This window comes from Lithobates pipiens, unplaced genomic scaffold (assembly GCF_037356315.1).
Source record: "Lithobates pipiens isolate NorthernLeopardFrog02 unplaced genomic scaffold, aLitPip1_a1.2 Scaffold_8, whole genome shotgun sequence".
NCBI lineage: Eukaryota > Metazoa > Chordata > Amphibia > Anura > Ranidae > Lithobates > Lithobates pipiens.
In genome coordinates this window covers 130,118,702-130,143,345 of record NW_027507903.1, presented here as the reverse complement: position 1 = coordinate 130,143,345, position 24,644 = coordinate 130,118,702, and the positions used below count along the sequence as shown (strand labels likewise).

At 44.2% G+C, this 24,644-nt stretch overlaps 1 protein-coding gene across 1 annotated transcript in view; it reads left to right on the top strand.

The window, feature by feature from the left end:
• The window catches only part of PAX4 (paired box 4), a 102,196-nt gene that overhangs the window by 54,019 nt on the left and 23,533 nt on the right, over nt 1–24,644 (top strand). The window contains exons 5-7 of the mRNA XM_077474253.1: nt 7,457–7,609; nt 10,074–10,156; nt 11,748–11,826. Coding sequence (XP_077330379.1) covers nt 7,457–7,609; nt 10,074–10,156; nt 11,748–11,826 — 315 coding nt within the window. The remainder of the gene's footprint in view (nt 1–7,456; nt 7,610–10,073; nt 10,157–11,747; nt 11,827–24,644) is intronic.

The window sequence follows — 24,644 nt, the reverse complement described above, 5'->3', positions numbered from 1 at the left end:
GTACAAACTTTCCAGTGGACTTTTGTACAAAGGGCGTTGGCCGTAAGTTTGTATTGGATACACACGATCTGACTTTTTAGGCAACAAACAGGAACATAGTGACGTCTCAACATACTGGCGACACTTCAAAAGAGGACGATCAATTACTCCAGTGCCATCTTTGGTCAACTTCTGTATTGTTGTCTGATCTTTTGCATTTATTGTGAGCATGCATCTTTGTAAAGTCCGATGGTTTTGTGTACACACGATCGGACTTTGCTCCATCGGACTTATGTTGTCAAAAAGTTTGTCCGTTCGCACAGCCAACAAAAGTCAGATGAAAACCGAAAAAGTTTGTCCGATTTAGTGTACACACGGTCGGATGTTGCTCCAAAACAGCTAATTTGCATGTTTGTTGTCAAAAAGCCAGATTGTGTGTACAGGCCTTTAGGTACCAATGTGACTCTAGGAGGATAGGGAACACCTACAGAGGCTTTCCTAATTTGCGAGAGCAGATCAATTTTTTTAATTTTATAATGCAGGTCAGAAGGTATTATGGGAAACACATTTTAAGAAAAGCCCAACAAGCTTTGTGTGACTTCAGGCATTTGGCAGTCCTTGGATATTCAAGATTTCTGTGGCAGTATAAATTAGTTTTGAATGTGTTGCCCCTTCCAGCAGATATCTGCTTTCTTGCAGTTTTGATGGAAAGAAGCTCCCCATCCTGCACATCATAATTCCTTTCTGCCGGAAAGAGCTCATGTGAAAAGAAGGCCACAGACTGCATTAAGTCCTTGAGATTCTGGCATTGTGATACAACTTCCTCTACTGTGGTTTCTGATGCATCAACTTCTATTACATATGGCAGGGATGGATCTGGATGACTTAGGTTAGGGTCTGATAAAAAAAGTCTCTTTAAAGTTTCAAAAGCATCCTGTGCCTCAGGGGTTCAGTGAAAAGGAATGTTCTGCTTAGCCAGTTGCGAAAAGGGGTGATGATGGCAGATAATCCCTTGATAAACCTCTAGTAGAAGTTTGCAAACCCCACAAAATACTGTACCTCTCTTTTGTCTGTAGGTGCAGGCCAGTCTAGGATGGGATGTGGAAATCACCAGATCCACAAAAGTGGATGCTCTACTGCTCAAATTCACATTTCTCAGGCTTGACATGCAGTCCATGTTGGCAGAGCCAGCAGAGTCCCCAGTGTAGATCAAGGGACAGAAAAAAAATCGAATTATTGTCCAGGTATACAATTACGAAAATGTCCAAAAAATCTCCAAAAATGTTGTTAATGAAGTGCTGGAAGGTGGCAGGAGCATTGCAAAGACCGAAGGGCATTACTGAATAAAAAAAAGTGTCTGAATCTGGTATGAAAAGCAGTCTTCCACTCAGTGGCGTAACTAGAACCTTCAGGGCCCCGATGCAGGAAACCATGGCTAGCCCCCCCCGACCCCCCCCCGACCCCCGGGCAGGGCTCTTTTCTCCGAGCCCGATGGTGGAACACCAGGGCCCAGTCCCAAGTGGGTGGCTGCATATAAAGGAACCGATTTAAAAAACATCAATTACAGCCACTGTGCCCATCAAACGCCACCACTGTACCATCTAATGCCACCACTGTACCATCAAATGTCACTACTGTGCCCATCAAACTCTGCCGCTGTGCCCATCAAATGCCACCGCTGTGCCCATCAAATGCTGCCAGTGTACCCATCAAATGCTGCTACTGTGCCCATCAAATGCTGCCACTGTGAATCCCCACCGCCCGCTCACTGTCTGCCCGCCCACTTACCCTGTCTTGGTGGGGCAGCGGGTAACGGCCATGAGCGGGGTCCTCCATGCAGCTACTGCCATCCTCATCTCCCGTCCTCTCCTCCTGATGGGCGTCCAATAGCTGCACCTATCGTTTCAGCCAATCTGGTGATGGGTAAAAGACCCGCACACCTGATTGGTGGAGAGGTGGTTCAGTGTTAGGAAAGTGAATATTAATTCACTTTTCTAACACACCTGGGTAGACTGTGAGCATCAAGCATGGCGCTCGCAGTTCACCTATTTTGAAGCCTATTAGAGCCCATGGCTCTAATCAGGTGCTGCAAAAACACCCCCCGCCGCGGTAATTCAGGCACCCGGCACCCCAAAAGGGACCAGACACCTAAATATGGGGGTGGCAGCGGTGGCCATGGATAGATTCCTGCTATGCTATGCATGAATCTATCCATTGGTCATAGAGGGGGTGGAACCTGTGCACCCTTTTGGATGCACCGCCACTGATAAACACATGCACACACACATGCATACATACACATACATATATGAACACACACACATACATACAAGCAAGCTCAAACACACACATACAAGCATACTCACACGCACACATACAAGCATGCTCACACACACAAGCATGCTCACACACACACACGAGCATGCTCACACACACACACATACATTAATGCTCACACACACACACACACACATACATGCATGCTCACACACATACAAGCATGCTCACACACACACACACACACACACACACATACATTAATGCTCACACACACACATACATGCATGCTCACACACACGCACACACATACATGCATGCTCACACACACACATACAAGCATGCTCACGCACACACATACAGGCATGCTCACACACACATACATGCATGCTCACACACACACGCACACATGCATGCTTACACACACATGCATGCTCACACACACACATACAAGCATGCTCACACACACACACATAGAAGCATGCTCTCAAAAAACACACATACAAGCATGCTCACACACACATGCACATACAAGCATGCTCACACACACACGCACATACAAGCATGCTCACACACACACAAGCATGCTCACACGCACACACAAGCATGCTCACACGCACATACAAGCATGCTCACACACACGCACATACAAGAATGCTCACACACACAAGCATGCTCACACACATACAAGCATGCTCACACACACATACAAGCATGCTCACACACATGCACATACAAGCATGCTCACACACATGCACATACAAGCATGCTCACACACACATACAAGCATGCTCACACACACATACAAGCATGCTCACACACATGCACATACAAGCATGCTCACACACATGCACATACAAGCATGCTCACACACATGCACATACAAGCATGCTCACACACACATACAAGCATGCTCACACACATGCACATACAAGCAAGCTCACACACACACACACATACATACAAGCATGTTCACACACACATACAAGCATGTTCACACACACACACACACACACACACATACAAGCATGTTCACTCATACAAGCATGCTCACACACACACACACACACACACACATACAAACACAAATACAGTAGATAGTCTTATTAAAAAAAAAAAACAGCAGACATTTACCTTTTGCTCTTCCTGCCGGGTACTGCACTCTAGGGGGAGACAAAGAGCACACACTGTGCTTTCACTAAGCCTAATGTGAGGAGCTCCTGCACAGTGCCGATTTCAGTTCGGCTGATGATCGGGGAGCTCCTCTCAGCCTCCCCTCCTATCGAAGAGTACAGGGGGCCCTCGGGCCCCCTGCAGCAAGGGGCCCGGTCACCATGGCGATCTTGGCGACCCCTATAATTCCGCCACTGCTTCCACTCATTCCCTTTGTGAATATGGACCAAATTGTAGGTCCCTCACAGATCCACCTTGGTGAAGATGGTTGCAGACTAGACATGTGCAAAAGGAAAAGATTCGTTTAGTTTCGTTTCGTTTTAATTCGTTAATTCATTAATTTCGTTTAGTTATGTTCGTTAACTTCCTTAAATTCGTTTTCGGATTTCGTTTCGTTTTCTACCGAATTCGAAAAATCGGCCACATTCGAAAATATTTCAACGAAATTCGAAAATATTTCTACCGGATTCGAAATGATTTCAACATGATTCGATATTATTTCAACCACATTCGAAAATATTTTGTGACCCGAATTTAGGACCACGTATCTCGGGGTCACTTGGGGCTAGAAACTCCAAATTTGGATATGTTGTAGTTCTAGTATTATTGTGTTTGTATACCAAATTTGGGGTTTCCAGCTATAAGTGACCCCGAGATATGTGGCCCCAAAATCGGGTCGCAAAATGTTATTCTCTGCTCTAATAACTAATAACATTTTGCGACCCGATTTTGGGGCCACATATCTCGGGGTCACTTATAGCTAGAAACTCCAAATTTGGATATGTTGTAGTGCTAGTATAATTGTGTTTGCATACCAAATTTGGGGTTTCTAGCTATAAGTGACCCAGAGATATGTGGCCCCAAAATCGGGTCGTAAAATGTCATTCTCTGCTCTATTAACTAATAACATTTTGCGACCCGATTTTGGGGCCACATATCTCTGGGTCACTTATAGCTAGAAACCCCAAATTTGGTATGCAAACACAATAATACTAGCACTACAACATATCCAAATTTGAAGTTTCTAGCTCCAAGTGACCTCGAGATACATGGCCCTAAAGTCGGGTCACAAAATATTTTCGAATGTGGTTGAAATAATTTCGAATGCAGTTGAAGTAATTTCGAATCATGTCGAATTCATTCAAATTCATTCGTTATATTTCTTTCGTATTCGTTGTAATTTGTTATTTTTTTATTCGGACATTCGGATGCATCCGAATGTCCGAAAGATGCAAAATTCGGCCGAATTTCGATTCGTTACGAAACTAATTGCACAAGCCTATTGCAGACCTCAGTCTTTGGAACAGTTTGGTAACCAGAGAAAGAGGGTAACAGTTCTTTACCATAATCTTATTAAGTTCCCGGCAATCTTCACATTGCTTAGGGAGTGGTCCTTCTTCTCCACAAAGAATATTCCTGCCCCCGATGGAAAAGTGGATGGATGGATGGATGAAGCCTTTCTCTAAGTTTTCATCAACATACTCCTTCAAAGCTTCCTGCTCTCGTTCTGACAATGGAAAAAATTGCCCAAAAGGAATCTCATCTTCTGGAAGCAGTTCAATTGGACAATCATAAGGTCAATGTGTTAGCCTCCCGTCTAATGCATACTTCGAGATATTTGTGATAAGACTCAGGCACCACCACTCATTTCACAATCAGAGTCCATGCGCATCAAGCTTTTAGGAGCGTTTTGTGATTATGTCTTTGGTTGTAATGGCATGGGTTGTTCTGCTGCAAAGGCCAAGTCAATAAAACATGCCCCAAAATCAATAATTGCGATTATCAAGATTGCTTCTACCAGCAGCTGAAACAAGATTGGGAGATCTAGATGAGTTGCACTGGCAGATAACTGTTGCAGATTAGCAGACAGGCACTTACACAGCTTCACAGGGCATGTGCATACATAATGGCCTGCATCCCCACAGTATAACCAGAAATTGTTTTGCTGACAATTTAGGCATTCCTCAGATGACAAGGAAGAATGCATCAACCCAATTTGCATGAGCTCCAAAGTCTCAGATGAAGGTGAAGCAGTACTTGCTGAAGCAGAGTTGACAGTAATGGAGCTGGCAGGAGCAGAGTGAGCAGAAACACGGAACTCTGGGAATCATCCATACAGGACAGGTCTGCTGGGTAGACCTCTCCAACCTGTGCTCATGGAGCCGCTGGTCAATCTGGATGGCCAAAGTAATCAGAGCCTCCAGGATATTTGGCACTCTGACCTGAGCTATTTCATCTTTTAGGCCTTCGGCAAAACTGGTGTTGCAGAGCTGCATCATTGCAATCATTATCTGTGCTCCAGCACCTGAGGTCCGTAGCTTAGTCCTCCGCCACTCTGCGGCCTTGCTGGAGTGCATGGAGAGCAGCCTCTACTTTAACAGTCCATTGTGGGTCATTTTATAGTTGGGCCATAAGCATTGAAGAGGGATGACATAGTATGTACATGTGCGCTGTTTTCTTCGAGCAGCTGATGAGCCCAGGTCTGAGGTTCACCTTGGAGAAGTGAAATAATGAACCCCACCTTGGTGGTTTCCAGGAAGAAAGTCTGTCATTGTAGGGAGAAGTGCAGCTGGCATGTGTTACGGAACGCTCTGATTGTACATCGGTCACCCGAGAACCTTTCCAGTATGGAAACCCTTGGTTCAGGAGGCAGAATCATCATTGTGGGTGCGGTAGCAGTGCTGCAGCAGAAAAGGAGGCGAGGCGCAAACTGTGGCAGTACTCACACATGTGTCAAGGGACTGCAGAGAATAGTCAGAATACAGGCAGAGGTCAGAAAACAGGAGCAGACAGATAAGCAGAAGGCAGAGCATAATATAGAGACAGGCCAAGGTCAGGGCAGGTAGCGTTCAAGCACAGAAGTCAAGACTAGTACAACTGCTGCACCTAGCAGTTTATTTTGAGTAGTGTTAGTGGTGCGTGAGCGTGCCTGTGCATGCTCATGCGCATGCGTGCACGTCTATACACAGCAAAACGAGCACCCCCAGACTTGCGCATGTTTATGCACCTTGAGCCTTCATTTGAACTATGGCCAGTGTCTTCCTGACACACTGTCTTGACTCTTCATCTGTGTTTTTACTGCCCTGTTTAATTTACCTGTTCTCTTTCACCATTTTCACCTCTTTGTCTCTTCTCTTATTCGCTGTCCAGTTAACCTGTTCTCCTTCACTATTTCCACCTCTTTGTCTCTTCTCTTATTCACTGTCCTTCTCTTATTTACTGTGCTCCTGTTTTTCTGCTCTTCCTTGCAATCTCCACTCAGGTCCTGTGTCTCTTCTCTCCGTCACTGCTTCCAATCAGCTTCTGAGATTCATTCTCTCATTCACTCTCGATATTCAGTTTCCGTGTCTCTTGTGTTGTTCACTAACCCCACTAACCCTCTGAGGGAGATTTAGTAAAACCGGTGCACACAGATTCTGGTGCAACTGTGCATAGTAAACTATCAGCTTCTAACTTCAGCTTGTTCAATTAAGATTTGACGATAAAATGTACAAGCTGATTGGTTACTATGCACAGCTGCACCAGATGAGTGTATGAATTAACTACAAGTCCCGACATCCTTTGTGGCTGTCGGCTTGTAGTTTTCAATTAACTATTGCGGCGCTGTTGAGCACTGTGGTAGTTCATAGATTGTAAGCTCTAAGGAGCAGGGCCCTCTGATTCCTCCTGTATTGAATTATATTGTAACTGTCTCCCCTCGCATTGTAAAGCACTGTGCAAACTGTTGGTGCTATATAAATCCTGTACAATATAATAACAATTGTGTCTTCCTGTCAGTGTAAAGCTCACATAGCTCACACTGACATTCTGCACAAGATCTGCTGATCGCTGGTGCAATGCTTTTCATGCTCCTAAAAGAAAAAAATGTAAATGCACATTTTATTTTATTTTTTATGTGAATTTATCCTTTATAATCCAAACTCAGATCCTTTACAGTGTCTCTCGTCTTGCCCACTCTTCCCACTCAGTTCTTCCGTTTCATCTCTCATTCACTGTTCCCACGTGTTTTATTGAGCATCTTGTGCAGGTTCACTGGATTTAAACTGGACCACTGTGAAAATTCCATATAAAAACGTATGTGCAAGTAATACCGAGGCTCAGTCTACAATACTTCAACCAAGCAACCAGCACCGCAACAGGACCATATTCTCAACAGAGCAAACAGATATCCTGGAAAATGGTAGGATACAATTCTCAAGTTTGTGATCAGTTTATATAAAGGCAGAAATCCAACAGGGAAGGTGCATTTTGACAAATTACACAATACTAAAAAAATTAAGCAAGCCTGTCAATGGAAACAAGCCAAATACAAGGCATATTAGCTGGAAGGCTCTTTTGGTCTCATTGCAATTCGAGGTTAATGCTATACCCTTATAATGCTACAAACAATTGTTAATTTTTTGATTCTATGGATTGCTCTGAATGAATCCAATACCTAGGGAAAACTTGCAAAATCAAGCTCATGTTTTCAGTAAAAAAATTAGGTATATAAACTGCGCTATACAAAAATACTGATAATAAACAAGCAACTGCTAGAAGTACGATACATACAATAAAGACAAGAAAAACACATGTAGCAGCGCTAAAAACAAATAGATAAATATTAAGTGCTAATTAATGAATTAATAATTAATCAAACTATATAAAATTAATTATAGTGTTGGGCTTCATGGCAGTGTTTGGTTAGTGGAGCCTCTTGCTTAGGTGTTGCAGCCTCTGGGGCCTTTCAAAGAGATGTGTATATGTAATGACATATCATGTGGACATCAGTTCACTAATTATGTGACTTCTGAATTGGTTGCACCAGAGCTTTTATGGGGTTCATAACAAATGGGGTGAATACATACGCACATGCCAATTATCAGTTTTTTATTTCTGAAAAATAGTTTTATGTATATATTTTTCTAATTTTACTTCACCAACTTAGACTATTGTGTTCTGATCCATCACATATAATTCCGATTAAAAAAGCATTGAATTAAAGGCTGTAATGTAACAAAATAGGTAAAAAGCCAAGGGGGTGAATACTTTTGCAAGGCACTGTATATTCAACAACTGTAGGTTGATATTTGAAATAGAATGTCATGCACAATTCTTAGTTACATGTACGCACATGATGATTTGTCTCTTTCTGTAATTTAGTACTGACTGTGATATATTTCATTCTTAGGTGTCCTTTTATGAAGCAGTGAAATCTATTCACTGCTTCATTCTCCGGCATTCACATAGGAGATCTTTCTCCTCTGTGTGCCACTATATGAAGCGGAGTAGATCGTTTCACCCTTGGAGGTGTGAAGCGATCTACAAACGCTTCTAACACTGGAGAACGGCCCCTAATACTGTAATCTCGTGAGACTTTACGAGATTACAGTACTAGAAATTCACTCATACACACAGATGTCAATATATTAAGCAGTGATAAATTATCACAGCTCAATACACTGACACGCGGTGTGATTAATGTTAGTGAAATAAAGCGTCCCCCTACATAATATATACATGTATACACACACAGACATTATATATACATGTATATACACACACATTATATATATATACATATATACATTATATGTATATATGTATATATATGTATACACATACATATGACAGGGGGACATGGTTACAGTGTTGGGGGGTCTGAACGAGGCATAAGGAAGTTAATTATCTTCCTCTTTCCTCCTCAGATCCCCCTGATTCCCTCTTCACTACCCCGGTTCTCCACCTCTGAGTTGGTGAATCGGGGCGTGTGAATTCTGACACAGATCACAAGTGAAGCGCTGAGATCACAGCTTCATAAAGTGACCGTTACTGTGTCAGTCTATGAGGATTCTCCATGTGCGGAGATAATCGGCGGGAGAACAAGTTCAAACACATCTCCCCCCGATTATCTCTGGTTTATATACTGTTTATGGGCTGTGATCAGCGGCGATCCTCTGGATCTCCACTGATCATTGCTTCATAAACGGACACCTAAGTCATCTTCTGAAAACATGTTGGGATTCATCTAAGAATTTCTGTTGACAGCCTCTTGATGTAATAGGATATTGATTATATTGTAGTATGACGTTTTCTAGTTTTATTGTAATTGTGTATGCCTAGTGTGATACCATTTGATAGGACCCATTGTCTTTTGATTTATACTCTCCAAAAAAATTGGCATTTGCCTTTTAGACTTAAAAAATCTTTTTTTGTATAGTTCTGCCTCTAAAGTCCCAGAGGGGTTTCTCCTTGCACGGATATGCATATTGTCTGTTCTACATATTTGCGATGTTGGCAGCATTTACACTCCATCGAGTTCCTATGCCTTTTTGATCTTTGCTAGGGAGATTCATCCTATCTATCTGTCAAGGTGGCTATTTACATTAGTACAGAAAGTGCAGAGAAATCCATAATTTTGAGTCATCGACAGAATATAGAGGACATTTTCCAATGGGCACATTCTTTTGCATTACAACTTTCTAAGAGGGGTTTTCTCTAAGTTTGCAGAGATTTCCCCTCACGTCCTGTTGTGTGTGCAGGAAAGAAGTGAAGGGAACTCTCCCCAATGGGACATAGATGAAATAAAAAACTGGCAGGAGTTTTAACCAATCCCTTTTGTACTCAGTACTGCTGGGCTGACTCTCCTTTGTTTCCAATTTCAGAGTTTCTACGAGTTCAGTATCCAGATATCGCTACCAGGGAGAAGCTTGCAGCAAACACTGAACTTCCTGAGGTTACTATAAGAGTGCGTACATTTAAGTAGATGTAAACTATAACTGAATGACATTTAGTTTGCCAACGTATGGTGTATCATAAACAATTGCAATTTGTTAAAAAATAAAACACTTGTTTCACGTTGGTTTCATCCTTTGATGCATTCCAGTGCTGTTGATCTTCTGCATCCTTTTTGCATCAACTTCCTGTCTTTATGCATGCATTTGAGTGATTGATGGCTGCATGGAGGATAGTCAGTGTATCATGCCTATATAAAGTGTGTCATAACAGCCACTCTATCAGATGCCTGTGGCATATTGATAATGCAGGAACACAACAGGGAGATGGTGACAGAGCGTTGTTTCCCTATTACAGGAAGTGCCTGGAAAAGTACATTTATGGCAGGGTCATCAGATATTTTAACGAAAGTGGCAGATTTAAAAAGGTTGAACATTACTCTTAAAACTACATTAACAGGTTTCCTAAATTAGACTTTAATGATTTGCTTTGCATATTATTTTTATTTGAACAGTGTACCAAATAAAAAACACATTTTTCCTTACAAATATGTAGAAAAATGATTCAGGTATGCAAATTTGAAATTATTGTTAAGTTATCCAACACATACTGGCACTGCTAATTTTTTGGCTTTGGTATCTAGACATCAAAGGCCTCTGGTAACCAAAGGCTTAATAAGTGTGAGATTCATAACTATAAACTATATATTTATTAGACATTATTAGCTTTAATAGTAGTAATAATAATAATAAGTTTAATAAGTATAATAATTGATATTTGCTATTGCTTATAAAACATCATTATCTTCAAAACTGAATTTCCAAGAGTGCTTGGCAAACTGAAAGACATGGCTATTGTAATGAAGTCATATTAACTTCTTATGTATACTAAGTATACCCTTTTTAAAATACAGCAAGACCAATAACTTACTATGTAAGCATAGTTTGCAAAAATCTGTCCTTTATTTACAATTCAAAAAACACCAAATGAATCTTTTGGTATGTAACAACATGGCACTCTCAAAGTGGTACTAAACCCAGGACCTTGCATTCACTATATCTGGTCTACCACCGTACACAGAACATGAACATGCAGTCATTTTAGTAAATATAAATTACTAAATACCTTTTCTCATCAGCAGTATACTGCAATGTCCCCGATTTCCTCGCCGGCTGGAAGCGTCCATCTTCCTTCCGGGGTCATGGACTCCGGCTCTGTGACTGGCCGGAGTCGATTGACGTCACTCCCGCGCGTGCATGTTCAGTGACGGCATGTCCTTTAATGAAAACGGCACTCCGTGACCCTTCTAAAGTGCACATGCGCCGAATACAATGGCGCATGTGCAGATGGAATCCTCATACGGGGAATTGTAAATACCTCCTAAACCATGTAGGTTTAGGAGATATTTACAGCACCTACTGGTAAGCCTTACTCTAGGCTTACCTGTAGGTGAAAGTGTGTTGTAAAGGTTTACAACCACTTTACTAACATGTACGATATTAACACTTTTACTAAAACATAATTGACCACATCATTATTAGAAAAAACAGTCTGAAAAGGACAAGTCATCCAGAAATGTGATGCCCTTTTTTTTACTTTTTCAGATTTGGTTTTCTAATCGAAGAGCAAAATGGAGACGTGAAGAGAAGATGAAGAGGATTGTGCACCTTTCAAGTGGCTCAGGTAAACTTTATCCATTTGGTTGTTAAAAAGAAAAAATAATCAATAACACCAAAGATCTTAATTCATGAAAGAGAGATGTTACGCTAAAATGTGTTCCATGTGCTACAATTCACTAATTAAAAAGGGCCTATCTGCAAAAAAAAAGTGGAATCTATGTACATTTGTTTGCCTGGATTATACTGTATCCTTTTCCTAGGTTGGGTGCTTAGTCTGAAATACTGGTGTATGAAAATTTAGACTTTAGATCAGTCATTGACAGCAAATATAACAACGGCCACATCCTAGTGAATGCTACTGTAACCGAGATTTTCCACTGAGGAATGTGAAACCCCAGATACAGTACAGACAAATATCAGTCTTGATGATACAAATAGGCAAATTCAGAAGGTGGATGAATGATAGGCAGTGCTTAAGCTCTTGCTTACTGGGCACTTAAACCCCCCTCCCTTCCCCCCTCCTGCTCAGACCAATTTTCAGCTTTCAGCGCTGTCACACTTTAAATGACAATTGCATGGTCATGCTACACTGTACTCAAACTAAATTTTTATCATTTATTCACACAATTGGAGCATTCTTTTTTTAGTATTTAATCACCATTCGGGTTTTTATTTTTTGCTAAACAAGCAAAAAAAGACAGGTTGCATAGTTTGAATTTGTTATAAAATTTTACAAAAGGGTAATTTTTCACCATGAGTGATATTCGCCGATGAGGCTGCACTGATGGGCACTGATGGGCTGCATGGATGGGCTGCACTGATGGGCACAGATAAGGCGACACTGATAGGCACAGATAAGACGACACTGATGAGCACTGATGGGTGGCACTGGTGAGTGCCACTGATGGGTGGCACTGATGGGCACTGATAGGTGGCACTGATGGGCACTGGTAGGTGGTATTGGTATTGATAGGCAGCACTGGTAATGATGCACTGATTGGTGATTTATAGGCGGCACTGCTGTGAGCATTGATAGGTGGCACTGTGGGCACTGATAGGCGGCACGGATAGGTGGCACTGAGGGCACTTATAGGTGACACTGTGGGAACTGATGGGTGTTACTGTGGCCACTGGTAGGTGGCGCTGATGGGTACTGGGAAGTGACGCTGCTGGGCACTGGTAGGTGATGCTGGTGACACCTCCACGATTGGGGACCGATGTTCCTCTCGCAGCCGCCGGTGATTGGCTTTTTTTTTCCTCCTCATGCTTAAAGCTGATTACCGGCTCTGTTTACATCATATGATCAGCTGTCATTGGCTGACAGCTGATCATGTGGTAAGGGGTCGGGATCGACCCCTTACTCCGATCTGTGATCAGGCAAGTCTCATAGATTTGCTGATCGTAGAGCGTGCAGCGTGCGCCCTGCAGGGGGCGCGCAGGCTGCTTAAGCACGGGAGGACATCCAGGGACACCCTCCCGGAAAATTAAGTCCACGCTATAGCCATAGCAAAAACACTTTTAAAGCCACCTTCTGCAACCTCTTTAAAAACATGAAAAATTGAATTTTTGTACTCACCGTAAAATCCTTTTCTCTGAAGTTCATTGATAGACACAGATCCTTTAATTTTTGACCTTAGGGTTATCATGCCACCTTCAGGAGAGGACTAGGTGGAACATGTAAAACATGTAAAAACAGAAAGTCTGCACAGCACCGCCCAGGGGCAGTCCCTCTGGTTATAACCCCTCACCCTGCTTCCTGCAGCTCAGTTCATCAAAAAGCAGTAGAAACATGAATAGGAGGGGAGGGTGCTGTGTCCATCAATGAACTTCAGAGAAAAGTATATAACGGTGAGTACAAAAATCCAATTTTCTCTTTCGTTCATTGACGGACACAGCTCCATTAATTCTTGACCTTAGAGACGTAGTGTCAAAAAACGAGGGACGGAAACAGCAAAACATAACTTCACCCACAACAAAAGGAACACCTCACCGGAGGATTTGACATATTAAACGGCCGCCATCAAAACCTATGGCAAACTTATGCATCAAAAGATGCATTCACAGCAAACTTGTAACTGAAAATTGCAACCTTACACAGCCGCCTGTAAAACCTTACAGCCGAAGCAAGCATCCGAAGATGCACTTACATCATCTTTGTAGAATTTAGTGAAAGTGTGAACGGACGACCAAATCGCTGCCTTACAAACCTGGGAGACAGACGCTTGATGTCGGAAAGCCCAGGAGGTTCCAATTGCCCTGGTGGAATGAGCCGTGACAGGAAAAGGGGGCACCCGCCCCTTTAAGGCATAGGCCTGAACCACGATCTGCCTGATCCACCGAGAAATGGTGGACGACGAGACCGCCAGACCTTTTTTCGGACCAGCCACGGAGACAGAGAGTCTGACTTCCAGAAGGGATCCAAAGCAGACAGATACACCGTAGAGCCCGGACCACATCCAGGGAATGTAAGGCAACTTCTTTCGGGTGCGTTGGCTTAGGAAATAGGGATGGTAACACGATGTCCTCATTTAGATGGAGTGCCAAAAGGACTTTGGAAGGAAAGAGGGCCGCGGATGTAGCATCCCCTTATCCTTGTGGATGACTAGGTAGGGAGACTTGCATGAAAGACCGCCAACTCAGAAACCCTCCTGGCAAATGTAATAGCCACTAGAAAGACTACTTTCTGAGAAAGAGTTAACAAGGGAATCTCCCTAATGTTTTCAAACGGCGGTTTCTGGAACACCGGTACCACCAGATTTAGATCCCACAGAGGTAGTGGTGGTTGAACCAGAGGGACTACGTGTCGAACCTCTTGCACAAAAGTACCCACCAATGCGTGAGTCACCAAGGGACGTTGGAAATAGACAGCCAAGGATATCTGCCCCTTGATGGTGCTTGAGGTAAGTTTCCGATCCACTCCTCATTGCAAAAACAGCAGGATCCTGGAAACTAAATATGTGCGCGGACGTCACCCCATCTCCTTACACATGGAGCTGTAAGCCTTCCATGTACATGGTAAATCTTTTGAGAAGACGACTTCCATGCCCGCAGCATAGTAGAAATTACTAAGTCTGACAGACCTCGTCCCTTAGTATCTGGTTTTCAACAGCCATGCCATTAAAACCAGCGACGGTAAAGCAGGATGAAATATCAGACCCTGCGATAGAAGGTCCTCTAGCATCGGCAGCCGACAGGGAACTTCCGCCACTTTGCACTTTCACAAAGCTGTTGAGGGCCTTCAAGTTCAGGATTGGACGTACCCCTTCTCTTTTGGGGACTATAAACAGATTGGAGTAGAATCCCTGAAACCTTTCCAGCGTCGGTACAGGTACTATCACCCTGCGCAGCAGCAGGTCCTGTACTGCCCCGAACAGGGGATCCCAACAAGCTGAAAGTAGAGGTAGGTTGGAGGGAAAAAATCTGTTTGGTGGACAAGAAAGAAACTCTATCTTCTATCCGATGAAACCAGTTCACAGACCTATTGGTTGGGCAGTAGGGAGGTCCACCGAGCTGCAAACTCCCGAAGGCGACGCGAGAGTTGGGACGAGGGCAAACCTTCATGTGGAAACATTTTTGCTCGCAGACTTGTTTGGCTTGCAAAACCAGGGACGCTTTTATCCTTTAGCAGACGCCTTGTCGGACTGGGAACACTTACCTGCCAACCCGGGCTGGCGGAAAAGCCATTTCTGAGCGGAAAAAGAGGGTCCTTGCCGTTGGCGTGGCTCCTTACCCTTCATGGACTGTGGGAGCAATGTGCTCTTTCCACCGGTAACATTTTTAATAATGTCATCCAGCGAAGCTCCAAATAGCCTCTCACCTTGGAAAGGCAAATCCGCCAGTGCTTTTTTAGATGCCCGGTCCGCAGATCAGCATTTCAGTCAAATCAGGCACCCTAAAACCACTGCTGATACTGATGCTGTAACGTACCTTGGATGTGAGCCTGACGTGCGGAAGGAGACCTCCCTTCGGAGACTACTGGAGTGGGGACATTGGGTGGTAAGAGCATGGGGAGGTAAAGGTGCCTGTTTAGTACTCACTGCTTGGAGTTGTATAGCCGAGTGGATGCCGGAACAGCATATATGGAGATCAGCGGATGCAGGCCAGAAAATGTAGCGGATGCAGATCAGCAGATGCAGGATTGCGGAGCAGCAGATGCGGGTCAGCGGATGCAGGTTTGCAGGGCTGTGAATGCAGGTCAGCAGATGCAGGCTTGCAGGCAGAAGCAGAGTCAGACTAGCCAGGTCATACACATCAGGGTGAACAGCATAAACGGCAGGTAGAGTCCAGGCTGGGTCTTGGCAACAGGCAATCAGGCAGAAGAGTAAGCAGGGTCAAACAAGCCGAGGTCAGGATTGGAGAAAGAAGCAAGGTCAGGAAGCCAGGTCAAACACAGGAGCAGGTTACTGGTACAGAATCAGGAACACAGGTAACAGAAGCAGATCAAACCGCAATGGGCGGCACTCCAGGAGCATCTTTTATAGACTGTTGGGTGCCAACACACGCTAATGCATGCACATGAGCACATTTGTGCGCAAAGTCCACAATGCACATGTGCGCGCATTTGTGCGCGAAGTCCGCAATGCGAGCATGTGCGCATTTGTGCGCAAAGTACGCAATTCGCATGTGTGCGCATCTGTGTGCGAAGTCCGCAATTCGCGTGTGCGTGCATCTGTGCGTGAAGTCCACAATGCATGCATGCGCATAGGCGCACGTCTTCTGGAGTGGGCAGAGCGTCTCTGACAGATGCTCTAGAGAGCAAGGGAACCGTATCCAGGGCCACATCACAGACATACTTAAGGCCATGCACTAACTGATCTGCCAGTTCTACGCAGACCAGGGAAGACTGTTGCTTCTCCAATTCACGGTGCAACAACTTTGCCCATTCAGTAAGCGTCTACGTCACCAAGGCCATGGCCAGCACAGGTCGTAACGCCGACCCCACCACCGTAAACATGGACTGGGCCACTGCCTCAGCCCTCCTGTCGGCATTGTCCTTGAAGGCAGGAGTCCCTTCTACCGGAATCGTGGTTACTTTATTTAACCTGGATACCGGGGGGTCAATGACCGGAGGAGATGCTCATTTTTTCAGGAGGCTCTCCTCAAAGGGGTAACACACCGCCATTCTTCTTGGGATGGCTTCCCCATTCCTTGTAGATGAACTTATCAAAATAAGTCAAATACGGAAACACCTTAGGTGTGCTGGCCGGTTTGTGGGACCCAAAAGTTCCTGCTGCATCCTGTATCTTCAGGGTATCACTGACCACAGTGATAAGTGCTCCTACTAGCGCTTTTTCCGGTGATAACCCGGACACAGAGTCATTCTCACTGTCTGAACGGTCCTGGTCCGCATCCTCTGACACGTTAGAACAGGGGCCGCCAATCACCGCGGGGCCCGATTCTGAATCAGAGGTCTCCCCAGGGGGGCAGGGGGCGTTTTATAACCCCCTTGTGCACACACACCGCTTCCACCCTGTCAACAAAGGTCTCCAGGACCACCGACAATGCGTCCATAGGCCCCACATTTTTAGCAGGTAAGCTGGTTGCAATTGCAATAGAATCGCCAGCTTCTGACGCCATGCTGACTTTCACTCGCCTGCCACAACTTAGTGACTTAAGGCAAGGTACACAAATCTCACCCTCCTAGCTGCTCGCACTGAGGGAACCCCCCGCAGGACTCACCACCCTGACCGAGTGCTGCACTGTGCTGCCGCTGACCGCTCTGCCCTGTGTCAGTCACAAAGTGCCTAGAGTAAAAACCGCACTGTTCTGAGGTACACAGAGGTACACAGAGGTGCACTAGAGTTAAACAGCGCTGAGGCTACAAGAAAATGGCCGCCGGCCATCCTAACAAAAAAAATCACCAAGAAAATGGCCACCGTACCTTCCAGAAAAAAGGCTGACAGCACATACACTGCATAAAACTACAGGAAAATGGCCGCGGCCCAAGCAGCCTCTCCTCGTGTAAAATAGCCCAAGTACCACACAGTGAAGAAAAAAGGGCAGTAAAGAAAAAACGGACCCTAACAGCCAGCGCAGCCCCCCGCCAAAGCCTGGACCCCCCCCCCCCCGGAGGACCCCCGGCCAGGTACATACACTGCACCTCATGCCCAGTCACACAGCGGCCCCACCAGTGGGGGAGGGATAAGGAGAGAGGAAAGAGAGAGTGAGAGACCCCCTAATCGATCTCCCAGGGAATGCCCAGCTGCTCTATCCTCCCGAGACAGGGAGAGCCGTACTTACCCCTCCTGTCAGGATTGCTGGACGCATTCCACCACAGACCCATTACCTGAACAGTACAGGGTGGCTGTTGGTGACGGCACACTGTGAAACGGAAAGCAGTAGCCCAGTCATATGTGTGCCCCGGAGCATATAGCTCACCGGCTGCCCCTGGAGCAGAAAGGGGCATGTCGTGGCCAATCCAGAATGTAGCTAGGGTATGCTCATGCTCGATGGACAGGCTGGGGAGACTACAAGGATCTATATTATCCAGCCTGTCACCCAGCCCGATTGTACATCACAGGATCAAAATTGCAGAAAAAATGAAAAAATTCCCAGGACCAATGGTCCCCTCAGGTAGCCAGGTCTTTCTCCTACACTAGGCAGGAAAAAACTGAGCTGTAGGAAGCAGGGTGAGGGGTTATAGCCAGAGGGGCTGCCCCCTGGGTGGTGCTGTGTAGTCTGCATCCTTTTTCTAGTCCCGTCGTACGTGTTGTACGTCGCTGCGTTCTAGACGGTCGGACTTTGGTGTGATCGTGTGTAGGCAAGACAGTTTCAGCAGAACTCCGTCAGAACTCCATCTGAAAAACCTTCGGAAAACCGGTCGTGTGTACACGGCATTAGTGTCCGATTTGTCCACCGCAATATTGCAGTCCCGCTATGAGTTGCTGCCATTACTTTACATTTACATTAAAAAAAAAAAAAAATATGTCCCCGGATTTTATTTTGGTCACCTTATGTTAAAGACAACGCATCCCCACTTTTAGCATATTCGTGTTAGGTCTTTTTAAGGTGTCACACCTATAAATAATAGTTTATTTGTTGAAATTATAGTTTTATTTCATGTATTAATAAAAACAAAAAACAACACTAGTACTCCCAACAATATGTTGTTACAGCATGATGAACAGTATGCAATACATCCACATATACTACACTTAGCCCTTGTACACACGGTCGGACATTCCAATGGACAATGTCCGATAGGACCGTGTTGTCGGATAATCCGACAGTGTGTGGGCTCCATCGGACTGTTTCCGTCTGAGTATCCGACGGACCAAGTTTTCCAGCTGGGCTATAAAATTTTCCGACAACATGATCCGATCGGACTTTGTCCGATCATGTGTAGAGAATTCCGATCGGACAAAGTGCCACGCATGCTCAGATCAAACTCCTAGACCAAAGCTATTGGCTACTAGCCTGAACGTAGTCCCGTCCTAACGAAATAACGTCATCACATTAAGTACCATCGGATTTTCTGACAACTTTGTCCGACTGTGTGTATGCAACAGTTTTGGACAAAATCCGTCGGACAAAATCCGACGGATTTGGTTGTCGGAATGTCCGACCGTGTGTATAAGGGCTTAAAGTAATTGTAAAGGCTCAAGGTTTTTTACCTTCATGCAGTAAAAAAACATTCTGTGTTCAGCAGCCCCCTCCTCCCAAAAAAAAATTACCTGAGCCCCAACCCAATCCAGTGATGTACACACGAGCCTCCGATCTCCCAGGTCTCTCCCTCCTCATTGGCTTAGACAGCAGTGGCAGCCATAAGCTCCCACTACTGTCAATCACAGTCATAGAGCCACTGAGGAAAGAGTGGGGGCAGGGCCGAGCTGCATTCCATGTGTGAATGGACACCTGGAGCAGTGGCTTGGGAGCGAGCCTGCTCAGGTGCCCCTAGAGCAGTAGGTAAAGGGAGAGAAGGGTAGGAGAGCCGGAGGGGGACCCGAGAAGAGGAGGATCGAGGCTGATCTGTGCAAAACCATTACAAAGAGCAGGTAAATATGACATGTTTGTTATTTAAAAAAAAGAAAGAAAAAAAACAAGCCTTTAAATTACACTTTAAGCATTACCCTATATATTACATTACCCTATACAGCTATTATGTTCTGAGAAGAGGAAAAATCCTTTCAGTATATGTGTATATTAATTACAATGTAGGAGGGTATTAGTTTCTTTGACGTATTTTCCACAATAAATCTGTTTCTTCGGAAATATGGGAAATATATGGGAAAAGGGAGGCAGGCAAAACCGGTTTAATTTTGATAGACCCACCCAAAGTAAAGACAAGCTACATGGGGGCGCTGAGGGCACTGTCCCCCTTGCTGCACGTACAGCAGGCACAGGTGCCCAGTCCCCTGGACAGGAGATGCTAGGGAGAAAGTCTCTGAAGGATAACTTCAGAAGATAACTCAACAATGCAAAAGAAAATCTTTTATAATAGGACATAGGATAAAAAGGTAAAAATGACTGACATTTATGTTGAAAACAATTTTTGCCCAGAAATAAGCTTTAGGATGTATTCAAAGATGCTATCTCAGATGCAAAAACTGACCTCTATACCAATATAATACACCCCAGCAGGATTACATGGCAATGAATAGAAGAACTCTCCATCCAAAGCCTGAGGTTACAAATTATTACTTTGTACAATTTACACAAAGTCAGAAGAATAAAAATGGGAGGCAAAATGTGTGAGTGAGAGGGGTGTCATATTCAATTTACTCTTCTGATATTAAAACATATGCTAAAAGACTTAAACCAGCCAATTTGTCAGTTCAAAAGACAGTCCCTGGAGTTCAGAAAGACTGGCGCAGCCAGATTATGCAAAAAGTGGTGCAGCATGCGCCAAATTCGTGTACCTGTCTGGAATAAACGCAAGACACTTTTGCAAAATCTGTCTGCTCCAGGGTCTCTCTCTCTCTGTATGACAAAATAAGAGTTTGTCCTAATTAGCTTCAATTTTGTAAGTAACAAACTGTTGGTATTTTATTTTGAGTTTGGCACATTCATTATGCTACAATGTAAAAGTGGCACATTTTAGAATTACCTTAATTTGGAACATGGTTGCTGTCAGAATCAAAAGTGTTGAAAATGCTTTATGAATTTAGTGCAATACATTAAAAATAGCATATAAAAATCTACCAGATGTATAATGTATAAAGGTAAATAGTAGCGCTGAGTAGGGATGAGTCGAACACCCCCCCGGTTCGGTTCACACCAGAACCTGCGAACGGACCGAAAGTTTGCACGAACCTTAGAACCCTATTAATTACAATGGACGCGAACGTTCGAAATCTAAAGTGCTAATTATAACGGCCAATATGCATGTTATTGTCCTAAAAAGGTTTGGGGACCTGGGTCCTGCCCCAAGGGACATGTATCAATGCAAAAAGAAGTTTTAAAAACTGAATTTTTATCTGGAGCAGTCATTTTAATGATGCATAAAGTGAAAAAAAGTTAAATATTCCTTTAAATATCGTACCTGGGGGTGTCTAAAGTATGTCTGTGAAGTGGCATGTGTTTCCCATGTTTAGAACAGTCCCTGCACAAAATGACATTTGTAAAGGAAAAAAAAAGCCATTTAAAACTGCTTGTGGCTTTAATGTAATGTCTTGTTCTGGCAATATAGATGAAAATCTTTGAGAAAAATGGCATGGCTACCCCATCAGCCCCCCTACCCCAGTCCATTACCAGCCCCTTTGGGTCTTGTATGAATATTAAGGGGAACCCAGCACCCAAAATATGTTATGTTAATGTTAGGCAGATGCCTGTGTTGCACAAATCAACTACACAACACCAGCAATTAGGGGGGGGGGGTAGATTCAGGTGTATGCTGTGCAGGAGGCACACTACACCCGCTGTAACAGCGCTAGGTTAGGAAGCAAAGCAAAGCTGACACTGACCCTGCCTATCCTGCTCTCTCCCTGAACACTACACTCACTGTAACAGCGCTATCTAAAGAAGTAAAGCACAGCTGACACTGTTCCTGCCTATCCTTCTCTCTATGAACGCTGCCACAGGCATCTATGGCGGGATCACAGTGCATGCTTGACCAATCATCAGCCAGCAATGCAGTGCGACTGGCGCAGTGCATTGTGGGCCGTTCGTATCACACGAATTTGATGCGAACAGCCCACAAACGAATGGCTGATGTTCGATTCGAACATGGGTTTGAATCGAACACCGGGCTCATCCCTAGCGCTGAGGGTCATGAATACATTGGGGGGTTATTTACTAAAGGCAACTCCACTTTGCACTGCAAGCGTACTTGGAAGTGCAGTCGCTTTAGATCTGAGGAGGACATGCAAGAGTTCCTCCAGGTACTCTGGTTTCCTCCCACACTCCAAAGATATGCTGGGAGGTTAATTGGCTTCTGTCCAAAATTGGCCCTAGTATATGAATGTGAGCTGGGGACTGTGGATTGTGGGGTCCTTGAGGGTAGGGGCCGATGTGAGTGTGCGATGTATGTGTGGAGCACTGCGTAAACTGATGGCTCTATATGGGTACCCTAAATAAATAATAATATAATAGAAAAGCATCTTAATGAGACACAATGTACAGAGATAGGGACAATTGTAGACACACACCCACACTCTTCTCCAGCACACTAAAAAAGGTAACTGCAGTGTTTGGCTGTGGCTGAGAAAAGCAGACCTTGGGGGTTATTTACTGAAGGCAAATCCACTTTTGGAAGTGCAATCGCTGTAGATCTGAGGAGGACATGCAAAGATAATAAAAAACAGCATTTTAGCTTGCACATGATTGGATGATAAAATCAGCAGAGCTTCTGCTCATTTCAGATCTTGCCCTCAGATCTAGAGCAACTGCACTTCCAACTGCACTTGTAGTGTAAAGTGGATTTACCTTTAGTAAATCAACCCCATTGAATTAAGCACCAAACTGTGATAATGTGCAGAACAACAAATAGTCCATAAATAAACTTCATAGACTAGAATCTATGAGCCATCAGCAAACGTGTCTCCACTCCCCAGTTGGATGTAATCTCACCAAAAAGTATTGCCTCACATTCTTGTGTTTTGGCATACGAGCAGTTAACTACCTCAAGGTTTAAGTGAATTCCATCGGCACACTTTCCAAAGTGGATAATATGTGGATGGAATGAGACTCCAGATAGTGTGATATCGTCAATCCATCAAAAACATTTATTTAAAAACACACAGCCTGATGGTATTGTACTTACAAACAGGCAAATTAAAATTGCATTCATGTGTTAGAGGTGCCAGAAATACCCAGTCAAGGCGGACCTAGGGTATGTGTCAGTTCTCACCCGACCTAATGTTCAAAACACACAGAAATTAATCTTCTGTTCGTTGGATTTGGGGACTCATCAATTCTTTTCAGAACTCCCTTGCTGCTCCTTTCTTTGCTGCAGACTACAAGGAGAGGATGCATCAACTAGATGCCAGCATGATTTGTCCCTCAATGGTCTTCAGCAGTGATGGATTAGACTATTCAGTGTTCACATTTGCTTAAGGAGAAGTCTGTCCTGTAATTGCTCAGTACTAATCGATTTAGAGTATTTCATGCCCTAATCCCTCTTCTGTTATAAGTTTTATCAGGAATAAATTATAAAAAGACAAACCCATAGATTATTTATTGGAGCCTGAATAACTGGACTGTTGCTTCATTGACTCTGTACTGCTTGGGAAAGAATTTGTTAAATTCAGCGGCTCCTGCAGGGGGAGCACTACGCTTTTGGTTCTGGTGGAAAAATCAAACCTTTATTGTGACTTCTTTGCTGAAACATACACTATATTACCAAAAGTAATGGGGGCAGCTGCTTTTACACGCACATTTGTTATTTAATTATGGTACTTATATAGCGACGTCAATTTATGCAGTGCTTTACATATACATTGTACATTCACATCAGTCCCTACCCTCAAGGATCTTACAACCTAAGGTCCCTAGCACACATTTATACATACTAGGGCCAATTTAGACAGGATCCGATTAACCTATCAGCATGTCTTTAGAGTGTGGGAGGAAACCGGAGTACCTGGAGGAAACTCACACAGGTACAGGGAGAACATGCAAACTCCTGGCAGATGGTGTCATGGTCGGGATTTGAATCAGTGAACCTTTTTGCTGCTAGGAGAAAGTGTTAACCACTACACCACTGTGCTGCCTCGCATTAACTTTAATGGCATCCCAGTCTTTAGTCCGTAGGGTTCAATATTGAGTTGGCCCACCCTTTGCAGCTATAACAGTTTCAACTATTCTGGTAAGGCTGTCCGTAAGGTTTAAGAGTGTGTCTATGGAAATGTTTGACCATTCTTCCAGAAGCGCATTTGTGAGGTCAGGCACACACATAGGTTGGACTGTGTACAGGCCAGTCAAGTTCCTCCACCTCAAACTCGCTCATCCATGTCTTAATGGACCTTGCTTTTGCACTGGTACAAATCATTTGGTGGAGGGAGATTATGGCGTGGGGTTGTTTTCCAAGGGTTGGGCTTGGCCCCTTAGTTTAAGTGAAGGGAACTCTTAAGACATCAGCATACCAAGACATTTTGGACAATTTCATGCTCCCAAATTTGTGGGAACAGTTTGGTGGTCCCTTCCTGTTCCAACATGACTGTGCACCAGTGCACAAAGCATGGTCCATAAACACATGGATGAGCAAGTATGGTTGGAGGAACTTGACTGGCTTGCACCCTTACCTCAACCCAATAGGACACTTTTGGGATGAATTAGAGTGGAGACTGCGAGCCAGGCCTTCTTGTCAACATCAGTGCCTGACCTTAAAAATGCGATTCTGGATGAATGGGCAAACATTCCCATAAACACACTCCTAAACATTGTGGACAGCCTTCCCAGAAGAGTTGAAGCTGTTATAGCTGCAAAGGGTGGGCCAACTCAATA